At 48.9% G+C, this 25,897-nt stretch overlaps 1 protein-coding gene across 2 annotated transcripts in view; it reads right to left on the bottom strand.

Moving 5' to 3' along the window:
- Positions 1-25,897, bottom strand: part of FAM151B (family with sequence similarity 151 member B) — a 489,461-nt gene that overhangs the window by 237,663 nt on the left and 225,901 nt on the right. For both annotated transcript variants that reach the window (XM_069627545.1, XM_069627546.1), the window contains one exon: positions 21,108-21,273. In XM_069627545.1, the coding sequence (XP_069483646.1) occupies positions 21,108-21,273 (166 nt within the window). The remainder of the gene's footprint in view (positions 1-21,107; positions 21,274-25,897) is intronic.

The following is a 25,897-nucleotide window of genomic DNA, read 5'->3' as shown; positions in this document are numbered from 1 at the left end:
ACAGTACACTTTCAAACACAATCTTTGAATTAAAGTGCATTATGCAACAATTTGTGTCTTTTTTGTCAGGAAATTCGACTCTCTCGATGTCCACAGATGCCACAGCCCTTAAGTTTTGGATTTCCCCGAATCGGGAACCTAATACGTTATGGTAGACCTTAAAGTAATTACTTGGAATGTTAGGGGGCTCAATAGCTATTTAAAAAGAAATAAGGTTATGATGTATCTGTGTGGGCAGAAAATAGACATAGCCTTGCTACAAGAGACTCACCTAACGCAAGAAAAGCTGGAGGTGATCCGAAAGAAGTGAAGGGGGACTGTTGTGGGCGCAACATATTCAGGCTATGCTAGAGGGGTGATTACCTGGGTTGCACCGCATGTCCCGTTTCAGCTATTGCAATCTACAGTTGAGCCAGACGGGAGGATGGTTATAATAAAGGGGTTGGTGGAAAACAAGGAAATATGTATCAAACACATATGCCCCAAATCGGGGGGGGGGGGTGATTTGGGGAGCAGACTTTAATTGTGTACTAAACCCGAAAATAGACAGATCAGATACCAAAATAGATTGACCAACCCCAGCTGCCATGACACTGCAGTCACTGTTAGCGGACTTCGGGTTTGAGGACGCATGGAGGTCACACCATCTACAGGATAGACAACATTCGCACTACTCAGCCCCCCAAAACCTACACACTAGGCATGAACTAATGACAGAAATAGCACCGGCAGAATATAAAGCGAGGGTCCTTTCAGACCACTCGCCGCTGATACTAGTATGGCAATACCGACCCCCGAGATCAAAGATACCGACATGGCACCCCCGAGCAGAGGCATTGAAAGATACTATTTTTAGGGAGGACATGAGACAGGAAATAATAAGCTATTTCGAGATCAACACTGGCATTGTTGAGTCAGCGGGCATGCTCTGGGAAGCCTTTAAAGTGGTAGTGAGGAGGATAGCTATAGCCAAGTCCAAGGGACTACAAGGAGGGATCTTAGTCGAACTACAAGATGCGGAAACGGAGCTAGAAATAGCGTTAAGAAGGGGAGGTAATACTAAGGAAGATAATGAAGCAATACTCAGGCTGCAACAGAAATGCGCAGGATACTGGGAAAGATTGTGCAATCTCAACTATAAAAAGTACATAGAGAGGCAGCATGCAGGAGGGGACAAACCAGGGAGAGTCCTGGCATGGCTATATAAAAGCGAGACTCCTAGACCTACAATCAGAACGATAGCGAAGGATGATGGGTGGATAGGAATGGGTGCATCCCAACAGGAACATATCCAACAATCTCAGGCGACTCCACCGAGTCATTGAACACGTAAACGGGGATGCGGGCAAGATGGCAATATTATCGCTGGACGCAATAAAGGCCTTTGACTAGGTCAAATGGCGATGGCTGATTGCGGCCCTGACCAATTATGGAATAGGACCGGGGTATCTCAAATGGGCTAAATTATTATATAGCGCGCCGCTGGCCAGGGTTAAAACGGGAGCGGTAATATCAGAGAGGTGGCAACTCAGTAGAGGCACTAGGCAGGGATGCCCGTGGTCCTCCATGCTGTACATTTTGACCCTAGAGCCCCTGGCGATATACCTGAGGCAGCAGTATGACATAATAGGTATCACCATAAAAGGGGAACCGCATTTAATTTCCTTGTAGGCTGACGACATGTTGTTGTATCTACGTTACCCGGAGGAAAACCTCCAGTATGTTCTGGAAGTGATGGAGCGATTTGCAAGGCTTTCAGGCATAGCTGTGAACCCAAAACAATCTTGTGTATTTCCACTAAGCAGGTATAAAGGGATCCCGTTAGAGCAGTTACCGATCTTACAGATACCATGGGAGGTCAGCACGTTCTGATATCTTGGGATAGACATATATCATACGGTGGAAGCAGAGCATCAATATAACACTGAGAAAGCTATCAAGAACATTGAAAATAGTATGAAGCTACCCTTTGCGATGATGGGACGAGGGGAAATGCTTAAAATGGTGGTCCTGCCAAGATTGTTGCACTATTTTGGGAACATCCCATATTTGATATCTAGGCGATTCTTTGCCAGGATAAACAGCATATGCAGGGAATTCCTCTGGCATGGGACGAGGAACAGAGTGGCCCTTTAGAAGCTACAAAACTCACACGAGAAAGGGGTATAAATCTGCCAAACTATGAAATTTATTACATAGCAAGTCAGCTACAATATGTAGCTAAATGGCTCTCTGAAGAACCGACCTCAGAATCCAGGCTGTTCCGATTGGACTGTGCCCCATTCTTCCTAAAAGAAATGATGTGGTTGCCCAGATCAGATATGGAAGGATGCCCAAGGATGATGACACGCGGGTGGGAGATATGGCATAGAGCCCGTCAGAAAACGAAGAATCCATCCCTGTGTTCCCCGCAAGTGCCATTAGTCGCACTGGCGGGAAAACAAAAGCAACTAAGACTGATGATCAGGAAGCACTGGGAACCGGTGGGGATAGCAACAATGGGTGACATGTGGCAAGAGGGGAGTATAAAGGACTTTGACGGGCTGGTGGAGGAAACAGGGTTACATACGGGACAGTATATTACATACCATAGGGTGGTGCAGCAAATCAAAGAGACATGGTCCGGAGTAGTACTAGAAGATGAACCGGACGCCACCACAGACACAATATATGACATAGCAGAAGGGGGACATGAAAAATCTAGAATATATGAGCTGATGATGTCCAAAGTGGGGAAGGACGTGGTACAACTGAGACAGGACTGGGAAGAGGAAGTCGGTGCCCCAATGAGTGATGGGATGTGGGAACGAGCCCAACAAAAAAAAGTGTCAAGAAATGCTAGACTACAACAGATACAATTATATATAACTCACAGGGCGTATATGACACCTCAAAGGATAGCCAAATTTAAAAACATAGGACGACAATCATGCCCCAAATGTGACGAAGAAAACGCCGGAATGGTACACATGTTCTGGTCATGCCCAATAATAGAGAGATTCTGGGGAGAAATAGCACATAGGATGGAAGAAAAACAGATTAAAATAGTGGTAGATATAGTGTGGGCTTGCCTGATAGGAGGGTTTCCTAGACCACGTAAACTTAAGCATGTGAGTAAACTGAAAGACCTGGCATACGTGCTTGTAAAGAGAGGAATCGCTATGGGGTGGGAAGGCATGCCATAGAACAAAAATAGAAGTATGGTGGAAAGACCTATAGAAATGGGATGAGGCTGAAACTACAGTATGGCAGGAAGCAAGCAATGTTGGGGGGGAGGGGGGAGGAGGCTGAAACCTTGATAGCTTGGAAACAACCAATAGCTGAATTATTTGGGCCCACGCAAGACGGGTCAAGTGACCGGGATCCAATAGACACCATTGAAAAGGAATCCCTACTGCAAGACGAAGAAATAGAACATGAAGGAGAGTAGGCTCGGGACGGTGGGAGGGAATGGGTGAAACAGTGGACACAGATAGAGCGATGTATATTCAAAATGTTACTACATGCACTGTAGTTTTGTTTTGTGTTGGTTGTTGAAATAAAATCAATAAAAATGGTTTAAAAAAAAAAGTTTTGGATTTCCCCTAACATTAGGATAACATTGTTTCCGTTAAGACAAAACGTATAGTCCTGACGCAGGGTATGAGTGATCATGATTTTATATCCATGCCTCACTCAGGCCCAACTCCTGTTTTGTGGACAGGTAGTTTCCTGCATTAGCATAATTGGTTCTAACCCCCTCCCCTTCTTCCATAATCTTACTATTTCAGGGCCCCAAAGGACTTATTAGTACCAATATTTTCCAATTTCTCCATGATCCCAAAAGGGGATTCCAAGTTACTATTCTGGTGTGTGTTTCCCAACCAGATGAGCAGAGTACATTTTGCTCTACTAGTGAAGGCTTGTACATACTTTTCAATAGTCCGTCCCCCCCCCCAGATTCACATTCCCATGAGGGCTCTTCCCTCCAACTGATCCATCCGCATTGAAGGATTCTCTCCCGAGTACTTCCTACACCCATCTATATTGAAGTACTCTTTGGCCTTTGGGAAAATGTTCACAGTCCCCATCGTCTCCCCATGCATACAGGGTGGTCGGGACACCCTCTGCTCGATGGACGCACCTTGTCCTGGGTTTCCCATGCCAGGTGCTCCCCATCATGTTCTGTTTGTAGGCCCACATCATTCCTTAGCCTATTAGCTTCACAATAAGCATTTGTCTGTCAATAACCTGTTTTCCCCTACCCACTTTGCCCGTTACTGATGATAAGTTGGTCCCTTTCTTTTGACAGCCACACTCCTAGAGACAGATTGAGGACATGACAACACTCATTACGCACGGAAACCATCCCTTGTGTACCAACATACTTGTTCTCTCCCATTTTTGGCTCTGTAGAATGACAATCTGGACCATTCAGCCCCATAAATTCTAAACCTGTTTGAGTTGCTGAGCATGTATGTGTCTGTCCCTCCCCTTGACCTAGGGAATAGATTTATCTATGGTGTGCACACAATGGTTACCCTCTCGAGATGCAGGGTTCACCATAATCCCACAGAAACCTTCCCCCATGGCCTCGTCATTCATAGTGCCATTGTCACTTCTACCATCACTGTTCAGTCCATTTTCATTTCCAAATTCAAACCCCTCAATCAATGGTAACAAGGATCCTCCAACTGAATTTACGTGGACCTTTTTTTTTAATATTGTTCAGCGATTCCCAAATAGACCATTTTATTGCAAACGTATGAACAGGTACGTTTTTCCTTTTTGTAGTTCTCTGGTTTTTAGTTTTCTTTGTTTGGGAGGAAAGTTTTGCATTATCATTGCCATTTACAATGTCACTAAATACTTGTTTTACCGGTCCCTGCTAACAAACATCTGCAACGTCATTATTGGTAACCATGTCTTCTATTTTTACATTGAGGTTGGCCAACATGACCGTATGTGCCCTTACCTCATCTCAAATGTTATCATAAAAGGTGACAAATGAACGCTATACCATATACAAGGCAGATACGGTGGTGATGTCAGACGAATACGCTCATCTACCTCTTAACGTATGGTGAATATTGTTTTCCCTGTGAAAACTTGCTTCAATCATGGATTCCATCATGCATTTGTCCATCCCTTCTTTTTCGATGAGGTTCGTGAGGTCTGTAGGTGTGCCATGTAATGAGGGGTCGCAGGTGTGTTGCATCACACTATCTCCCTATGGTCTTCCCTCATCCAAGACTATGGAGTTGATGTGCTCGATTAAGCTTAAGTCATTAACATCATTCCCATTGTTTGTGTAATACATGTGGGTACAATCCAGGGCCGCCATTGTCTTAACCCCAGTTGATTTGTTTGTTGGTATCCGACACTATGAAAAAAATCTGTGATTGTTTGCCTAGCAATTAGGTGAGTTTGAGGGTGCGGGGAAGAGCTATAATCCTGAAACTGTTGGAGATTTAGGTGCGGGCTTACTCAAATTGGTCAAATCACTCCTTGTTTTCTTTACAACTCAAGATACTCAAACAAATGTCCCCTTATCGGACCCTCTTCTGTTGTACCACTCTAGTTACTGCTACTATCCAACCCTGGTTGGACTACTGCAATTCAGTCCATTTCTGATTGTTCACAATATGCTGGCAGGCTTATCTGATTGTCGATTGTATACATTGTGAGAAGCCAGGAATAAGACACGGACAAAGAGGACTCATGATTGTGGCTATAAACTTGCATTCAAAATAATAAAGGGGTTAGAAAATAATGCCTCACTGTCCCTACTCTAAGAGGTGCTTATGTACCTCAAACAAAACTAAGGGTCTGTCCTGTGTCAAGATGTCCAAAGCAAAATGGTCTTTGTCTGAAATCCTATCCTATCCCTCACATTCTAAAGGGAACTGTAAGGTGCCAAGGGCAATCTTGGGCCTTGAAAGTGCACAAATATTCAAGTTCACAATAAAGGTGTAACTCCAACACAAACATTCTCAATGGATAGTGTTCACATTTGCAGGTTTCTCTTCACCAATACAACAGATCAACAAAATAATCAAAGTTCTTTAAAGCCCAAGAGGATAACTCCCTCCTCTTGGTGTTACACTTCACTCCTAGGGAAGTGTCTCCCTTCCCCAGGTCTCTTCAAACAATTCAAATTCCTAAGGGCATGAGTCTTCCTTTGGATTTTCTGTTCAACAAAACAACAGGACACCTGGTATACTCCCTTGCCAGGTTCTTCTCCACATTCAATGGAATTTGACCCACAAGCTTGTCTTTGTCTTGTGTACTCTCCTGCCATGACTTTCTCGTACAGTTTACTTTATAAACTTGCAAAATTGATTTTGCCTTGGCATACTCTCCTTCGAGGGCTTTCTCATGTGGTTCCCTTTACACACTTGCAGTTCACTCTATAATATGCACCAAACCTAAGAGGTATGCGTCTTCCCTTTTTTTCTTCCATTTCCTCATATTCTCATCTCTTCGTATATTTATTTTACTTCCCAGATCACCAAGTACTGAAACTATGATGATTACTGATGAGGCACGTAGGGATTATCATATTCCCCCACTCTCCATAAGCAAAATAAAAACCTTCTCTGGTTTCTCACAATAGTCCCCTGGCATCCCATCCCTCCACCGTGGGGTCACTGGTGTCGTGTCTCATGCTTCGCTTCACACGATCTTGGTCGGGTCTGATTCTGGCTTCTGTGGTACTCTGGCAGCTCTCCCCGGCAGTGGTACGGTTCTCTTGTAGCACACCGGCTCTCCACGCCACTGCAAAGCCTATTTGTCAGCTTCCCGTACTGTCCGCACCTCCCTCTCTTGCCTCTGCATCTTCGCGTCCCACTGGCAGCGTTCTCCTGCAGTAGCACAGTGTCACTCTGGTGCTCCAGCTCTTCACGCAGGTTGGAAGACCTTGCGTCAACTTCCCGTCTTGCCACCATGATTCTGGAGCCTTCAGGCACAGGTTCCCAGCCCGGACACCGGTTTCTCTCTGCTCAGGCTTTTTGTCTCGAACTGCACGCCATGCACCAACCTCCCAGTCAGTACCCAGAGGAAGCTTATTCTGACCCTCAGCTGGTGTGCGTTTAAACTCCTGCCTCCAGGATGTGAAACAGTTTGAGCCACTCACATTCATTTTACAAGTAACTGTGTCTTGCAGTTCTCAATCTTTCTTTTATTCCCCCATCTTCAGTGTGTCAGTACACGTTGTCAAATTGGATTTCAGATAGTGAAAAGTTCTACTGTCAGGCTTTTCGGGACTTGGTCACAATATGCAATAAAGGCATTGGGGATGGAGAGGGTATCCTTAAAGGGGAGATGACAATACCATGTCTCGTCTGATGATGCCTATCCATCCCTATGAAGGTCATCTACCCTTATGTGATCCTCCCTCGAATACCCAACCCCAGGGTTAGGATCAGATAGCGACTACCGTTCCCTGGCCACATGAGGAGAGACTACCTCTGGGAAAGTAGTGATGACATCCTCAGATTCATCACAATATCTCCTATTCTTCTCAATCCACATTAGTTTGCTATTAAACAGTGGATTTCTTTTTTTTTTTTAAACTTTGGTTTTATTAGCATTTTTCATAATATAACAAGCAGGCTTGAAGCTCGATTAGAGGCACTTAAACATTCAGTACCGCCTGCGACCCCGACCCCACCCCTCCCCTCCCCCCAAAACAATAACGCAAAGAACGAAAGAAAAAAAGGAAGGAAAAGTAGGAGATAGCAACAAAAGATCTTTTCTGCACATTTGAAACAACGGGAGACGCATTAAATGTCCATTTATAACCGGAGTTTAGAAGTGGTTGTGGCCGCTGAAGTTTTCCGTGGCTGTAGTTCAAATACCATTCCCCGGGCCGTGGAGATCCCCCCCTCCCTCAGGCTCCTTGTTGCTCCCCCCATCCGCCACCCCCCGTCAGGATTCAGTGAACATCCCATCCCCAGGACTGCCGCACCCCATACCAGTTCGCTTGGAATGAGCTAGAGTCATTGTTTACCATTGCTGTCAATTTGTCCATCAGGAACATTTGTTTCACCTTCTTTTGCCAGTCCTCCTTCGAGGGGGTCTCCGGGCTCTTCCATTTCTGGCCAAGGCAACCCTCCCTGCTCTCAGCATTGTTTCCCACATTCTGGGGTATCTGTACGTGTCCGTGTCCTCAGGGGGAAGACCCAGCAGCATCGTCAGGGGGTTCTGGGGGAGCAGTTCCTCCGAGACTTCTGCGATCCAACCCCTCACCCTCTCCCAGTAGGCTTGTACCTTTGGGCAATGCCACCACATATGGCCCCTCGATCCTCGCTGACCACAACCACTTGGGCATTCGGGTGACACCCCTGAGAACATCTTGGACAACTTCACCGGGTCTCTGTGCCACCCTTGTAAGATTTTAAAGTTATGCCCCATATCTGCTGTGAATAGGTTACCGTGGAATGCTATTTTAAATATTCTCGACCAGGCATCCTCCGAGATCTCTTTCCCTGCCAGATCATTCCAGAATGCCCGGAACCCCCTCCTCTCTGCCAAGTTGATGGTATTAAGAATCTTGTATATGCCAGATACCGCACCCTTCCTAGAGGTCGCGGAGTCAAGAAATTTTTCAAAAGGGGTCAGCTGTCTTTTCAGGTCCAGAACCCATGACTGATCACAGAGGATCCCTTTCAGGCGGAGATATTCAAATATGGAGAGGGACCCATGCCCCAAAGCTTCCCTTAACTCCTCGTATGATAGGAAATCCCCATCCTTGAACAGTTGACCCGCCCATTCCATTCCCAAGTCGGACCAAGTCTGAGCTTTTTGGAACCCCCTGCTCCCCAGTCTGAGGGGGTGTCCCCAGAGTGAGGTCATCGGGGATGGCCATGATGTTAAGTGTGCAGTCTGGGGGCCCTCTTTCCAGATTGCCCAGAGCACCGCCAATGTAGGGTGGGACTTCAGTCTACTCGGTATCAGCCTACGGGGGGCCCACAGAAGGTCCCGTACTTTTAGGGGGTGCGCATCCATGTCTTCCAGGTAAGACCAGTAAGTTCCCATCCCCTCTTTCATGTGCTCCAGGAGGACGCGCAATTGGGCAGCGTGGAAGTATAACTGGAAGTCCGGGAACCCGAACCCTCCCTCCTCTCTCGGTAAGGTCAGGACCGCCTTCGCGGTCCCCGGGGTCTTGCCCTGCCATACAAACTCTCTTACCGCGTTCTGCAACGCTCTGAAGGTGTGGTCTGGGACATTAGTAGGGAGAGCAGTGAAGAGATACAGTAAGCGCGGCAGTATATTCATTTTTACGGCCGTCATGCGGCCGTACCAGGAGAGGACCATCGAGCCCCATCTCCTGAGGTCGGCAGTGATTCCCGCCATGACGGGATCGTAGTTGGCAGAGGCTAGATTGGATAGTTCCCTGGTAAGGACGACGCCCAGGTACCGGATAGAGGCCTTTCCCACTGTTATACCATTGAGCCTGCCCAAGGGATCTAGCCCCGGGTCACGTACCCGCATGGGAAGCAGGACTGATTTGGATGTGTTAATCTTCAATCCCGAAAAACGCCCAAAAGTGGTCATCAGAGACAGGAGAGGGGGAAGCGATGTGACGGGGTCTACCAAATAGGCCAGTATATCATCCGCAAACAGGGACAGTTTGAATTCAACCTCCCCTCTCCTGATCCCCCTGATGTCCGGGTGTGCTCGAACTGCTATGGCCAGAGGCTCCATCGTTAGGACGTATATTAGGGGAGAGAGCAGGCATCCTTGTCTCGTTCCCCGGGAGAGGGCGAAGGATTCCGACAGCCTGCCATTCACTTGGACTCTTGCCCGCGGGGCTCTATACAGTGCTGCCACCCATTCCCTGATATGTACCCCAAAGCCCATTTTCTGGAGAAGGAGTTGCATGTACCTCCACTCGACCCGGTCAAAAGCTTTCTCCGAATCTAGTGAGAGGACACTAGCATCGAGATCGGATCTCTTAGCGTAGTGAAACAGATTTATGGTTTTCCGGATGTTGTCCGAGCCCTGCCTGCCTCTGATGAATCCTACCTGATCTCCGTGAACCAATTTCGGCAGTATCCCCTCCATCCGCCTCCCGATTACCTTAGCTAGGATCTTAACATCGATATTTAATAGGGATATTGGGGGGTAGGAGGAGCACTCCGTGGGGTCCTTGCCTTCCTTTGGTAGTACTACAATTATGGAGTCCGGGAGAGTGCCACCCTCCAGGACTGCGTTGAAGACCTTCACTAAATGCGGGGCCAGGGTCGAGCGAAACCTTTTATAGAAGTATACCGAGAAGCCATCCTCCCCCGGGGAAGTACCCGCCTTCATCTCGCCAATCACTTTTTCAACCTCGTCTTCCCGCACTGGACTCTCCAGCCCGTCTGACATCTCGCTAGTCAGGGCCGGGACTTGTATAGAATCCAAAAACCTTTCTATCTCGGTTTCGCCCCATGTGTATCCCGATGAGTACAATTTCTCATAGTATTGGCGGAAGGCCTCTCCAATGTGGGCCGCTTCCTGGCCTATTGACCCCACTTCATTCTTAACGGCTCTCACCATTCTACTTCTCTGCGCCTCCCTCAACTTCCAGGCTAGGATCCTGTCTGCCCTGTCCCCCTTTTCATAATATTTCTGCTTAACCAGCTGGAGGCTCCTTTCTGTTTTGTGGAGGAGGAGGTACTTCAGCTAGAGTCTGTAGTCTTCTAGGGCCTTAATTTGTTCGCGGTCTAGGGGCTCCGTTGGGAGGCCCCCCGGCTGGAGGTGAGATATTTTTGCCCTCAGGGACTTCTCTTGGGCTTCCCTAATTCTTTTATTCTGGGCTCCCTTCTTAATGAGAACTCCCCTTAGGGTGGCCTTGAATGCATACCATAGGGTGTGTGGGCCCACCTCCCCATTGTCGTTAAGAACGAAGAATTCCGTTATGGCGTCTAATATCTCCTGCGCTTGGACCTCATCCTTCAGCAAGGAGTCATTGCATTTCCATCAACCCCTGCGCTCGCCGGACCATCCCCCTGCTACGGTGACTCGAACCAGGTCATGGTCTGACCAGGGGACAGGGTCCACCCTATGGCCGGTGATAGATGGGTATAGGGTTTCATCCACTAGGATGTAATCTATTCTTGAGAAGGAAGTATGGATGGTCGAGTAGTATGTGAAGGAGGGGGCGCCCGACCCGAGGGGGGGTATTGTGTCCACCAGGCCTAGTTCTGAGTTCACCCTCTGGAAAGTTCTTGCCATGGTCTCGTCTGCCGCCCTGGAGATCTGGGGGCCCATGCGTTTCCTGTCTCTAGATGGGTCCAGAACCATATTGAAGTCCCCCCCTACCACCATTGGGCCCTGGGCAAAGAGCTTAAGTTTATCCCTCACCTCTTCCCAGAATTGAGCTTGGCCTTCATTTGGACCGTATATTACTGCTAAAGTTAGCGGGGCGCCCTGCAGGGACCCCCGAAGCAGCAGGTAGCGGCCTTCTGGATCCTTCAGTATGGCCTCTTTCTCGAAACCCACGTTCCTTGGCATTATTATGGCCACTCCTCTTTTCTTGCCCTTGTGGGATGCACAAAGAACTTCCCCTATTCCTTCCTCCACCCCGCATTTTGGGTTCCTTCCCCCGGGCCCAGTGAGTCTCTTGCACGAAGAGGAAGTCGAGGCCTGCCCTTCTAAATTCCCTGCAGACCAGGGACCTCTTTGTGGGAGTGTTCAAACCACGGACGTTGAGGGATCCCACACCCAGGGACGGCGGCTTTCAGCCATTATCCAAAAGTTCTACAATTCCGGACCAGCACATCACCTCACCCCTCCTTATTGTCTCCCTCAGTATTGTATTGTCCTCTCCCCTTTCCCCTCCCCCCCTGGTGGGCTTAAAACATTTCCCCAACTGCCCCCCAGACCCGACCCCCAACTGAACAACCCCAACAATCCCCTATCCCTCCTCCCCCCACCCCGGCGTCCAGCCAGTTAGTTCTGCAATCGCTGGCTATTGGCCGAACCACCAGCCTGCCCGCCTCGGCCAGGGGATCCATACACTGCTCGTCCTTGTGAGCCCCCCTTCCGCCCCACGGCGACATCCCCTTCATGATACCCCCTTACTTTCTGTCCATGGGGACGCTGATACTGGTTACTTCCCCTAACAATGATCGGCGGGTCCCCCCAGCCTTCAGTCCTCAGGAGCGTTCCGCTCTCCCTCCTTAACTGGCGACGGAGTGTTCATTTTCCTATATTTTCTCGCGCCCGTTTTCCTTCTCCTCTCGTTCGATGGGCCTGGGCCTCTCTGAGTATCCCTCACCGGCCCCGATGGGCCCCTCCGGGGATTCGAGTCCTCTACGTAATCCTGGATGGCCCCTCGTATGTCGTCTTCCGTGATGAGAGTCGACCTCTGGCCCATATACTCAAAGGTCAGGGAGAAAGGATAGCCCCAGCGGTAGCGGATCCCCTTTTCCTTGAGCAGGAGCGTTAGGGGGCGACACATCCTGCGTTTGGCCAGGGTGTAGGCAGAGAGATCCTGGAAGATCGTGATCTGAGCGTTGTTGTAAGTGATCTCCCGAGCCTTCCTGGCCTCCTCCAGCACCTTTGTTTTTTCAGAATAAAAATGGAACCGGACCAGGATAGATCGAGGGCCACCCGCCCTGCCCCCGGCCCTATGCACCCTGTCAAATGTGGGTTCCGTTGTCATTTCTGCGGCGAATAGGAGGGTGATGATGTCTCTCTCCGTTTCCCCTTCCACTTCGGGTACCCCAAAAGTTCTGAGATTGTTCATTCTTTCCCTATTTTCAAAGTCGTCCTGGACTTTTCCTCATCCCTTTTCTCCAAGGCCGCCAGCCTCAACTCTACCCCCATTTCCTGGGTTGCTGATGATGATTGGTAGGTTTCCACCTGCAGGAGCCTGTCCTCGAGCTTGTCCACCCTTTGATCAATTTTTTCAAATTTCTGGGCGATATCGGATCGCATGTCCCTAATTTCCTGCAATATGGAGGCGATACCTTTTTCCATGGCCGTCATGGGAGGTGCCTGGGCCTCCGACTGGGCCATACCTCTGGTGGGGCTTGAACTCCTCATGCTGCTCGCCATCTCTTGAAAGCGGAATTCCTGCAAGGTTTTCCGCCAGTTCATCTGGTCACCCCCTTCTGGGACGGCCTGTGGTTATTTCCTTGGGCACTCGGGTCGGGGCCACGAAGAGTCGGGGGGGGGGGGTCCAGGGGCAGGGCTCGCCCCCACTTTGTTATGGTCTAACTTTGCCGAGGGAGTCTTTATTGGGCGGGCACACCCCCCACCACGTTCCAGTGGGGGCCTCACACCCCGTTCTGGGTCGCCGCGGTCCGCTGGTCTGTTCGCTCTGTGTGGGTAACTAGTTCCGTGGTCCTTGCCCCCCAGTCTGCAGAGGCCCGCCCCCCGCCAAGACCCGGCTGGGGCCTCACTGGCCGGTTGGTGCTTACCCCGTGGGGGGGGGAAACTCCCCTTGTCGCTTGGGCCTGCTTGTTGTCCCCCACCTGGGTCCCTCCGCCTCCACGGCCGACAGGAGACTGGATTCTGGCCGTGGTGTGGGTCCTGCTGTCTCCCTCTGCGTGTTTTCTTCTCCCGCCTGGCCAGGCCCGTTGCACTGTGCGCCTCGGAGGCCGGGGGGAGGGGTGAGGCTCCGATTCACGAAGCGGGGAGAACCCCCCGTCCTGCTGTGGCCCCCGCTCCCGAGGCCGAGAGTGCTGGAGGCTCAGAAATCGGCCAGGTGAGGCGGGGGGGGGTGACTCCTCGCCGCGGTTGCGCGGCTCCCGCGGGGTTCCTCTCCGTATTCTCGCGCCGCGGCCGCGGAGGCCCTACTCTGGGTCGTCACCGGCCACCGTCGCATGTCTCGTTCTCGCGTCTCCCGGGATCCTCGAGCGTCGCTGTTTCGCTCTATAGGTGCCCGGGGGTGTCTCCTCACTGCGCCGACGTTCTGGATCCACCTGGGCGGGTCCGGGGGGGCTCAATCCCCTTAATCAGCCCAGTCGAAGCGGGAGCAGTACGATCAGGCAGCCATTGCCTGCGCGCCCCCTAGTGGCCTCCCAGTGGATTTCTTTTAAAGGTGCTGTGTTAGGTTCACAGGTTTTATACAAATCTGCCTTAGCTATCTCTCTATCACAGCTTTAATTGTACCACAGCACCAGATCTCTTTGCTCTACCAACTCTCTGCTTTTTTTCATCCCTCGCTTTAAGCGTTTAAGAATGGGGGTCAGTTCCATTTCCGTTCAGGCACTGTCCTTGTGGAATTCCCTCTGACTTTCTTTTTTTATTTTTTCTTCAAACTCTTTTTTATTAGTTTAACAGGGTTGGTACAGGGTAATTTTTGCACAGTACATATACATCAGTGTGCATATCACAACAAGGGTAGCAGTGTTCTTCATCGATTTTTACTCTTTAAAGTCCAACATGGGCAAGTCTATTATGACCCTAAAAGCCTGTAGAGGAACAAGGTGAATGACACCCCCACCCGCTTCCCCCAAAGACCCCGCCCCTCCGTCCTCCTCTCCCTTGAGACGTGCTTGTGGTGGGTTTGCCTATCTAGGTGCATTGTTGGTGCTGTTGCAAGGGCATTGGGTCATTTAGCAGAGTATTGGTCTGTCAGAGCGTGATATTATTTACTTGTTGAGTGAATGTCTCCAGTAGCTCTGCATATCTGTCTCCCCTCCTCGGGTTAAGTCTGGTTTGGCGCTTGAAGGCAGCCTGTTTTAACCTGCATGTCTTGGCAAGACTGGCAGCCCATTCTTTGAGTGAGGGCGGTGATGAGGATTTCCAGCGAGCGACTAGAAGTTTGCATGCTGTGAATAGTATAAGACTAATAAGCTTGCGTGTGAGTGCGCCTGCGTGCCAGTCTGCGCAGTTCGCCCCCAGCATCATTGCACTTGGAGTGTAAGATAGGTCTGCCCCCTCTATGGTATTGATTTGTCTACATATTCCGAGCAAGTAGGAGGACAGCGTGCCGTAGCATGGGGCCCATTGTCCCTGTGTCCCTGCAGCCCCCTCCAGCATGCCGCTGAGGGTTTGAGGCCCATTATGTGAAGCCTGACCAGGGTATAATAAAGCCTGTGGAGGATTTTGAATTGTATCTCCCTGTTTTTGAGATTACCAGAGACTTCTGGGATGGTTTGGAAGTATGTGATCATGTCAAGGCTGCTGATTGGGACTCCTATGTCTTCCATCCATCGTGCGGCTAGGGCAGGCATTCTATTTTTGTTGTCTAGGATGGACATAGCATATAATGTGTGGAGCTGTGGGAAAATGTCAATGTTTGTTCCATTTCTCTCTCGCACTGTAGTGGGGATGATGGTGGGATTCGGCTGTTGTGTATCTGATTAGTGTGGCTTGGATAGTGCGATAACAGAGCCAGTCTCCTTCCCCTAGGCCTAGTATGTGCTGTGCTTTTCGGAAATTTATGAACAACCCCTCTTCTGTGATGTCCATCAGCCTTGTGTTCACCCACCCTGTTGTCTGGCTTTTGTGGATTGACTGCGGTTGCCCATAGGCCAGTACCAACCTTATGCTAGCCCATGATGGTGCAACTTTACTTTGGGCCCCTTGTGTTACCCTGAGTCTGTACCATTGTCGGATGGCTTGCCCCACTATTGGGTGCGTTTTCAGTGTCTGTGGGAGTTGGGACGGTGGTGTGGCCATTATCTCTATAGGCGTGAACGGGGACATCAGGGTCAGTTCCATGCTGCACCAGCTGGTATTGTCGTTCATATTTAACCACATTTTTACCAAGCACAGTTGTGCTACTTGATAGTAGGCCTTTAGTGAGGGGGCTGCCAGCCCACCATTTGCTTTACTTGCTTGCAGAATGGGCAGGCGGGCCCTAGCTTTTTGTCCTCACCATATGAATGTAATGATGGCTTGGTCTACTTGTTTGAACATCCCTGTGGTCGGGCTACAAGGGAGCATTTTAGGGCATTGATACTTCCTGTCAGGGACAGCAGCAGGGAGACCCAGTGCGCCAAGTCCTCTTTGATGCCGTGTATAATCGGGTTGAAGTTTAGGTCGCAAAGTTCTCCTATCGCAGCACTAATGTAAATCCCCAAGTATTTAATGGAGCGTGGAGTGAGGGCGCAGGGCGCGATTCCGCCTGGGTCCCCCAGTACATCTTGTCTCAGGGGCATTACCTCCGATTTACTCCAGTTTATTTTGTATCCCACCATTGGGCCAACGTCCTGTAACAGTGATTTAATGTATGGGATGGACTCTACAGTTTTACTGGTATATATTAGTAGGTCGTCTGCATATAGCAATACACAATGTTCTTCTGATCCATGGTGTATACCGGTCCAGTCCGGGGGTGTGCGCATTCGAATAGCTAGGGGTTCAATTGATAGGGCGTAGAGAATGAAAGACTATAATATTTGCCGCCAGCATTGATTTCGGTAGTTGTTTCTGAGTGAGTGCTTCTTTAAACACTGCTTCGAGCTTTGGGCGATATCTTCGGCTATGCATTTATACAGATCTATAGGGATCCGGTCGGGGCCGGTCGCCTTCCCGTGGGAGAGGGATAATATTGCTTGCGTGATTTCGGCTTCAGTAATGTGGCAGTCGAGTGTGCTAGCCTGCTCCAGGGATATTCTAGGGATGAGTATTGAATCCAAGAAGGTTTTGATGGCCTGGACTGTGCAAGTGTCTGACGTTGTGTATAGTTCCTAATAGAATTCTGCGAATCTCACGTTTATCGGTCCATCGCCCACTACCAGGTTATGTGCCTTATCTCTGATGGCTGTGATCATTTGCTCAGCTTGCCGTTTTTTCAGTGCGAGAGCCATTAGGTGTAGCGGTCTGTCGATCTCGAGGTAGTACGTTTGTGACCAGTGTGTGTGGGATTTTTGTGCCCTGTCTGTGGTAATTTGTCTGATATCTGCTCTAGTATTTCGAATTTGGCATAAAAGCCTTTGATACCTGTTAGCTTTGTGTTGCGTCTCCAATGTCTTGAGCTCTGCTGTGAGGCGGGACTCATTTTCCCCTCAGTTCTTTTGTTTATATGCTCAGCGTGAGATGCACTGACCTCTGAGGTATGCCTTAAAAGTGTCTCAGCTCCTGTATGGGGTGAATTCCGGTGTTTCATTGTTCTTCCAGAACCCTTCTATATCATCACGTATCTGCTCCATTACATCGGGGTGTTGGAGAATGCAGAGGTTCAGGCGCCATGCCAGGGATTTTCGGATAGTATCGGGAAGTGTAATGTGTAGTGTGACTGGTGCATGGTCTGATATCGTGATCGGGAGTATATTACTTTCATCTACCATGTGTGTCTTATTGGCCGGCATTAGCCAGTAGTCTAACCTTGAATAGCTATGATGGCGGTTGGAGTAGTGTGTGTAGTCCTGTCGGGTCCCTTCAGTGTGCCGCCATACATCTGTCAATTGTAGGTCGGACATAAGGGTTTGCAACGTCAGTCTTTTCCTACATCTGGGCATGTTATCAGGTTCTGTCCCCCTGCGGTCTAGTTCGGGGTCCAGTGTTACATTCAGATCCCCCCCGATCATTGTTAAATTCCCCATATATTGGGTGCACTTGGAGAGCGTGAGTAAAAAACGTTGGTGTGTCTATAGGTTTAGGAGGGTAATCTCATGCTGTAGTATCTGCCCTTAGATCAGTACAACCCTCACGTCCTTATCATTGTATGTATGCTGCACCTGTAGAGGGACCCGTTTGCGCACTAGGATACCTCGCGCTACCTGTGACACGGTGAGTGCAATGCGATGCGCACCTAGCACTGTGCTCAATTTTCAGCTTCTGCGTGGTTGATCTGGGTCTCTTGTAAGAATATGATGTCTGCTTGGTGATTGCGCGTGTAATTAAGCAGTCTCTTGCGTTTGATGGGGTGGCCTAGTCCCTGGATGTTTAAAGTCACAAGAGTGAGCTTAGCCATAGTGTGATTGTATGGGATGCCCTGGAGTCGGCTCTGGGGGGCCCCATGTCGTGTGTAGTCGTGGGTGCTGCTGTTTGTGTTGATCACGTCTCAATTCCCTTTCCCCTATTTAGCAATCTGTGGATGAACTTCAACATTAGAACTAAAGCTAGGCCTTACCGCAGGCCTTTGTAAACCAAACTTAAGTAACATTGGCTGGGCCAACCAGACGACCCTAGCCCAATATGTGGCTGAAAAGCCCATATATGGGGTTTATGGGAGCAAGTTGTAGGTTCGCCGCCCCTTCCCATATATCCTGTCCTTGTGGCCCTGATGGGGCTGTAGGTATCGCGTGTGACTGGAGCCGCTCCTTCATGCAATCTCTTTTCTTTCATCCTGTTTATTCTCAAGGAGATTGGTTTCCTTTTGACATATCTTCTTATGGTGCGCTGCAATGCGTTTGGCGATGCTTTTTGTTAGCATATCGTCTGTTTGTGGAATGTTATAGTGGGTTTTACCGCTCTGGTAGCACCTTGGTGATGGCCCGTCTTCAGGTTGCACCGTTGCATTTCCTGTGCTCCGGGTCCCACCCCTTCGGTCCTCTGCCTGCCTTTTGCCACTACACTTTTGACTGTGGGCACTCACGGCGTGGTTGGGGGAGGAGGGATCTGGTTTCGTTGGTCCTGATGGTGCACTGTCGAAGTCTGTTGTCACGATGTTCTGTTGTTGTAAGAACCACCAGGCGGATCCCGGTTCTTCGAACGAGTGCCAGAGACTATTCGAATGCACCACACTGCTGAGAACTTCAGATAGTGCCTGTGGTCGGTGTTCTTAAGCGCTTCAAATATAGGATTAAAGCCTTTGCGCCTTGACACTTTTAGAAAATAGTCATTGAAAATTCGAATCTCGGATCCGTCGAGTCGTTCTGGTGTTGCCATCGTGTATGCTTTGAGAATGGCTACTTTGTGTTGGAAATTCAATAGGCAGACAGTGATTACCCTCGGGCGCTCATTTGGTGCTGGTTTAGGGATTGGGGCTCTATGTGCTCGTTCTATGATGAGGTTCTTTGCATTGGCCATGTGTAGGAAATTCAGCATCAGTGTTGCTTATGAATTTTTCCATGTCTGTTCCTTTGGCTTTTTCCGGAACCCCCACGAATCTGAGGTTGTTCCTCCAGGATCTATTTTCCCGGTCTTCGATCCTCTCTCCCAGTCGCTGTACTTCTCATATGACTGCGTCCTGGTCGTTTCCCGTGGCCGTTTGGTTGTCCTCCAGGGCACTAATGCGCTGCTCATTGTCTGTGGTACGCTCAGATTGGGCTGCCATTCGACTTTGCATGCCTTGGAGGTCTCTTTATATCTTGGACCGTCGTATTAGTTTCCTGAATGCGTAGGCTGATTAGTTTCATCTTGGCCAGTATGGCCTGGAGTTGCGCTTCTACCTCCATTTCTGGTTTGTTCCTTGCTGACCTTCTTGGTAAGCTGCCTGTTTGCTTGCTGTTTAAGGCATTTGCGGTGTCTGCGACTCCTGTTGCATGCCCCTGCGTTGCGCTTGTGCCCCGTGTATTTGGTCGTAGTCCTGTTCCGTGGGGGTTGCCTTTTTTCCAGATTACCACGATGGCTTTCCTCTAGATGTCGGGTTCCGTGCTCCTGTCTATCAGACCGCCGTGTTGGGGGTTGTGGCCTATATGGAAATCGGACTCAGTTACAGTGAGCCCCCATTATTTGCAGGGGCAGGTTCTCTGCTGTGTCTAGTATTACAGACTTATTGTGGCTTCTTGTGTCTCTTGGTGAGCCCCTAGATCGGCTAGGTGACTGCGTGTTCTAGGTGCTGTGTTTTCTCCCACGTGGCGGTTTTAAGGGTAAGTTTGCCTGTTTTGTCTCCCCTTCAGCTACTGGCTTGGCGGCTCTCCTCCGATCGGCCTCATGTTGACAGTCTCACATCCGTGACAGACCTCTGATGGAGCTTCTGGGCTAGGGATGTTAGCTTGCATCCCGGCCGGGCCAACCCAGATGTGTAGGAAGCTCTGGTGGTTAGCCCCCCCAGGCGAGGTTGTGTGCTCTATATGGGGTCTTCCTGCACCCTCTTTGTTGTCACATTTCTCCTTATGGGCTTTTTTCTCTTGTGGTCGGGAGGTGGGGTCTTGTTCCGCGCGGGTTGCGGCCCCCGAGGGTAGGGGTGGGCAGCAGCCACCCCACCGTTATGTGCGGCGTCTGGGTGATTGAGCTGTTCAGCTCTGCTTTGCTGTGGGCAGCCGATTGCGTCCTGCAGCGGGCTGCTTCCCCCGGCCGGTAGGAGCAGGTTCGTGGTACCGCCGGGCAGGGTCCCTTTGCTGAGCGCAGACTTACCTGGCTGGTGTAGATTCTCTCCGTTCTGCGACTGTGTCTCGGAGAGCCTCTCTTCTCACGCTGGTGCCCACTGGGGTGCGTCGGCTTCCCCGTAGTTTCTATCTTCCAGATGCCTCACCCGCCGTTCTCCCCGCCTCTTAGCTGCACCGCGTTCGTGGTCGCCATCACCCCAGGTTTCTCTTCCTTCATCCACTCGTCTCGATGGATTTGACCGATTTGTTGTCCCTGCCGTACTCTGCTCCACGGTGCTCCGGCTCCTCCTTTGCCACCGGCTAATCTTTGCCAGTGCACCTCGCAATGCAGTTGACCTTCGAGGCTGGGCAGGCAGTTTGGCGTCTTAATTCTGTTCTTTGCGCCTTTTTCCAACTTCTCTCTCTGTCATGGCGTGATGCCCTCGTGAATCATTTGTCCATTATTTCAGTGCCGATTGCGCATTTTCACACGGCGTTTCTTCTGTCGGTTCCACTACCATTCCGCTCGCTGGAATCTCCTTTGGATCGGCAGCATATGCTCGTTAACGGGGTGAAAGACCGTTGCGAATTCCGGCAATCGGCAGAGCTCCTCTAGCTCGGCCTCTAGAGCGCACCCCCTCTGACTTTCTTTACATGATCATTTGAATATCTATTCGCCGAGCTGCTAAGACCTCAATGTTTTTACTACTTATTTGACTCATGGCCTTTGGAATCAATGCATTCTTTGCCGCTTGTACCAAGAAACCCATTTGACAGTGTTTGTGCGCTTTCCAGATGTCTCTATCATAACCGAAGCGCATCCAACAAACAGTTGCACTATCCCCAATTAAACACTACGTAAGAATCACAATATTCAACAAGAAATAGGATAAACGTAAAATGCAAGGGTGGCAATCACAATAAAGACTAAATAGTGGTAGTTGAACAATTGCACGTTAAGTGGATGGCCTGGGTCTTCAAACATACCTTTTAAAGTCAAGCTTGATACCTTTATTGCTTTGTAGAGTCTCATTTAACCACTCACGCAAAGTGATGTCACTGTCAGTCTCGGGCGGATGAGCCATGATTGGTTCCTCAGTGCCCAATCCCTGCCCTCCAAGAAGAACATCAGCTTCTATCATGTGAGCACCACCTTTATCATGAAAGAGCACAAGGGGCTTATTAGTAACCCATGCCTACACATTACAAGGCATACTTTGAGGAGGGGGTAGGAGTATGTCAGCCCTCACTGCTTCTTTTATTCAGACAATGCAGCAGTAATACGTGACAGTTACAATTTCTAAAACACTGGAAGAATTGTCAGATATGTGCTCATGAAAAATATTTCATGTATGCCCCTTTTTGTATTAAAGTTTTATTTTAAAGTCTCCTATCAAAATAACAATGCAAATGCGAAAATACAAACATCGCAAAACAGTCTACATTTTTTCCAGTTTACAGTGTTTTTATTGAGCTTGCATGAATAAGAAAACAGCAAATATAAGCAAATGATTCTGAAAACCCAAGATATGATAAATATAACATACTATAAAGCTAGATAGTTAAAAGAAGTATCATCAGTCAAAGGTAAAGTAGCATGTTAAATCACTGAATATGAAATGATGCATTACAACCAAGTGCCAATGGATACCTTCATGAGATCAAAAGATGCCCAGACATTATGTTACCCAAATATGCATTAATTGCATCAGGCTTTAAAAATAGATAAATAGGCATCAATAAACTGATAAAGAGAACCATTTAAATACAATGAAATGCTGTAGAAAAGTGCACATTAGATGTATAAGATATATGAGATGCACATATCCAAACTTAACATTCCTGAATAAGTACAGACACATTAAAGATATTTAGGACCTCATCACGAGTCTGGCAGAAATTCGGCGCAATTTCCGTTGAGCGGAATTAGCGTTACCACAGGGGCGTGCAGCGGTATTAGCGCTGCATCACAACCTGGCGTGAACGCACGACCCACTCTGGCAGTAACCCTAATAACGCCCACCAGAAAATGCCCCAAAATAAGGCTCACAACGGAAATTGTGTCATCGCCGGAATGGGAAGCATGGCGGCGGCCATCTTGAAAAACTTAATCCAATCAGAATCACCCACTTTCTGCAGCCATCAGGGCCTGAAAACAAACACGTCTCAGGATAGGACCTGAGGCAAGGTGCCAGAGTATCGCTTCCGCAAACCAAAATTTGGTGAGACAACTGGTGGTGCTCATTGATGAGGTTGTGGCCCACTGTGACGAACTGTACGGCAGCAGGCAATGAAAGACATCGGGCCAATGCAGGACTGCCATCTAGCATGCCATCAGCCAGAAGGTGACTGCTGTGTCCAGCATACCCTGTGATGATGCGGAGGACTGCAGAAAGCGCTGGAACAGCCGCAGTGTCAGGGTGCGGGGACTCCTGTCCCAACACCGCCAGGAGTCCCTGGTAAATGGAGGAGAAACTGTCGATCACCTGGTCCTGATGGCCTGGGAAGAAAAGTGCAGCACCATCCTCGACATGGAGGGAATTGAGGGAGTCAGAGGTGTGGAGACGGGTACCAGCAGCCAGGAGGCAGGTGGTGAGTCACCCCCCCCACACACAACACAGCAAAAGACCATGCACATATGTCAGCCTAGCACAAGACCAAGAAGTGGACAGGGACACGTCAGCAGACACAGCAATTGGGCTGGCCAATCAGGGTGAAGTGACGGGGTGCCACATGAGCCACCCTCCACAGCAGCCAGGGCACCAAGTGCCCCTCTGAGCGTTACGGCAGCGATGAAGGGGTGGCAAGTGAATAATCCAAGTGCCATGCACACCACACCCCTGCTGGTGCACCCTGTGGTGCGGGAGTAACCACAACACCGTGCAGCAATCACACCACATGTTTTGGGCCCAGTTTGGCTGCCCCATGCTGGTATGGTCTGCGTGCCAATTGGGCCCTAGATCACTAGGGTGTGGCATGGGTGGAAATAGGCCACGTGTGAAAAACCTGAGAGTATTCTCCCAGGTAGGTCCCGTGATTCCTATATTCAGGTAGCCAGGAGAAGGCCATCGCTTTTGGATCCCAACCCTGGGGGTGGACAAGCAAGGGGGTGGGGGAGGAATCACCTCGGTAGGGGAGTCCGGGGTAATAAATCCAGGAGACACTCAGGCGAGAGCAGTTTTTGATTAAGATAACGTAGGATATTCAGGTCCATCCCTCTTGAATAGGGAAGAGAAGTCCAATCATAATAGAATGACGAGAGTGGGGAAGTACGGGAACCAGAGGGACCAAAATCTGGTTGGCTATAACATCAACGTGTCCTTCCCCAACTCGAGTCAAAGAACTTCTTATCCATATCAGTCCAAGTATTAAAAATCGCCAGTAAAGAAAGATGAAATGGGGAAAAGGAAATTGCCCTGGAAATATAAAAATCAAGCTGAGTGTTGCCCTTCTCCCCAATCTCAACCATCTTATTATCCTTCGCCCTGCAAGAACCCTCATTGGTCTGGTCCCATCTCCTCCTCCCCATTTCCAACAAACACTGAGAAGAGGAAGATGCAATTAAAAACAATGAGGATTGCCCATAGGAAAAGCATTGGGAAGCAAGACACGGCCTACTACAACCTACCACTAGGCTTTCCAACTTACAGATTCAGGCAAGGTAAGGCAATTTACTCCAACTGTGCACACCTGACTCCACTTGACTCTTCCCTACACTACAAAAGGTGTGGTTCTGCCCGAAGCAGTGAGCGATCTGGGGATGCCATCTGGGCCAGAGAAGCCAAGGAGCAGAGTGGGGCAAGAGCTGAAGGCTGGAGGAGAATGGTGTGAGGATATGCTGGCTGGTGTCTGTGAGGGGCTGCAGCGTGGCGAGTGAGCCGTGTCTCCAAGGAGCCGGAGTGAGGCTGCCTGCATCCTACTGGTGATGTTCAGTGGCGTGCTCATTCACTTGGGACCTGTCCCGGACCCAAGGGTGCCTGAGGGGCAGGTGCTAAGGCCCTGACCTCAAAGAGACTATTCCAAATTGACACAATGCACTCCCATGTATGTTGTGCTTAAGTCGATTGAAATCTTAGAGTAAAGAGTCAACTAATATTTTTCTGGAGTAGGTAAGTAGCAATTGGCATGTTTCAGGTGCAGGGGAGAGAAAGACAACCTTGGCATTTAGGTTGTGACTAAACAGAGAAAGAAGAAAATTCCCAATGTGGGAACTTACATCCCCTGCACACTATCCTATGGCCTAAGATTAGGCAAACAATTAGAAGTCTGTAGCAGACGGTCTCAACAAAAATTTTGACCACCTATGCTAATTGTATATAAACAGTTGTAGACATAACAATAGTTATAAGGTCAATTAAGTTCATGCATTTGTAACAAGAACGGAACGTTGAAAAGTCAATTAATTCATCAAGTTTAATGTAAGGAAATGCCCAACGCGTTTCGAGTATGGTCACTCTTCACCAGGGGCTTCATACAAAAACACTATAAAGAGAATTAAGATAGGAGTAATGTCAGATATCTGAAAAGCTTAGTACTGATGTAACAAACAAAAAAGGTTCATAATGCTTTAACAAATCAATAAATGAACAGAGATAGTAACAAACCAAGTGATACACTGGCTGCTGAACTCAAACTCTTAATAATCAGGCAAAGAAATGGATTGCAATTATATGGAGACACCTTCTAGACACATTAGTCCCAGTGTTTGATGCCTTCTAAGTATTACAAACGTGTATCAATGAAGAGGTCTAATACTGTTACAGTGTATCTGAGATCTATATATTTGATGAGTAATGAACTGCTACCCTATAGCGCCTCTATTTGAAGAGTCATAATAAAACGAATAATTAATCGAGGGAAAAAGGGCTAGAATGTAGCCCTAGGTCTTAACATAAGTAGATCCTAGTAATAAGCGGAATGTGTTCTCGCTTTTATCTGGACCTCAACCCGGTGTATCCTGGAGGGACTGGAGGGACCACCTGTCAACGTGATGCTGCCAGGTGAGTTTCGTGAAAGTTAATGAGAGAGAAACTCAGGAGCTTGCGTGTGACTGCCACGGAGCGGGTGGAAGGCACAGAAGTAAAGCAGCATGTAGCAAAAGGCAAGTCATAGATTGTGAAAATGCATAAAGCAAGAAAGCAGAAAGTGTAAAGTGGCACGAAAGAAAGCTAAAAGCAAGAGAGAGAGAGCAAACGGAAAGCCCAAAAAAAAGCTTGAAGGAAAATGCGCTATGGGTGCTGACATAAGAGGAAAGTGAACTGCAAGAAATATAAGAGAAAGAAGGGTGCGAGTGACCCGAAACAGGAAAGAGGGCGCAAATGACCCGACAGATTTGAAAAGGAAAAGTAGAAACAAGAGAAAGTGAAAAGAGGGTACAAGCGACCCAAAGGTGAAAACAAGAAAGTGCGAGCAGCACGAGAAAGTGACAAGAAGGTGCAAGAGTGCACATACAAAGGAACAGAGGGTGCAAATGTGCACAATACAAAAGAAGGCGTGCAGGAGGCACAGTGGAAAAGAACAGAATAAAAGAGGAACAGAAGAGAAAAGGTGCCAGAAGAAAGGTACAGAGAGGAAGGAGAGGGGCTGCAGGTCAAAGTGGTTGCGCTTGGGAGGAGCAAAGAGTCCAGCGTTCTCGAAAGTCACTGATACTAATCCATGTAAGAACTGTACCGTGAAAGCTACATCCTGACTAGGAGAACTTAGTTAAAAGACGGAAGGGGCTTGAGCTTGAGGAAGGGAGCCCTAAAAGGCCTAACAAGAATTGTGCAAGAGACATT

Source organism: Ambystoma mexicanum, chromosome 6p (genome assembly GCF_040938575.1).
Source record: "Ambystoma mexicanum isolate Mex_15411 chromosome 6p, UKY_AmexF1_1, whole genome shotgun sequence".
Classification (NCBI taxonomy): domain Eukaryota; kingdom Metazoa; phylum Chordata; class Amphibia; order Caudata; family Ambystomatidae; genus Ambystoma; species Ambystoma mexicanum.
Note: the sequence above shows the minus strand (reverse complement) of the source record. Positions and strands in the feature narration are given on the sequence as shown.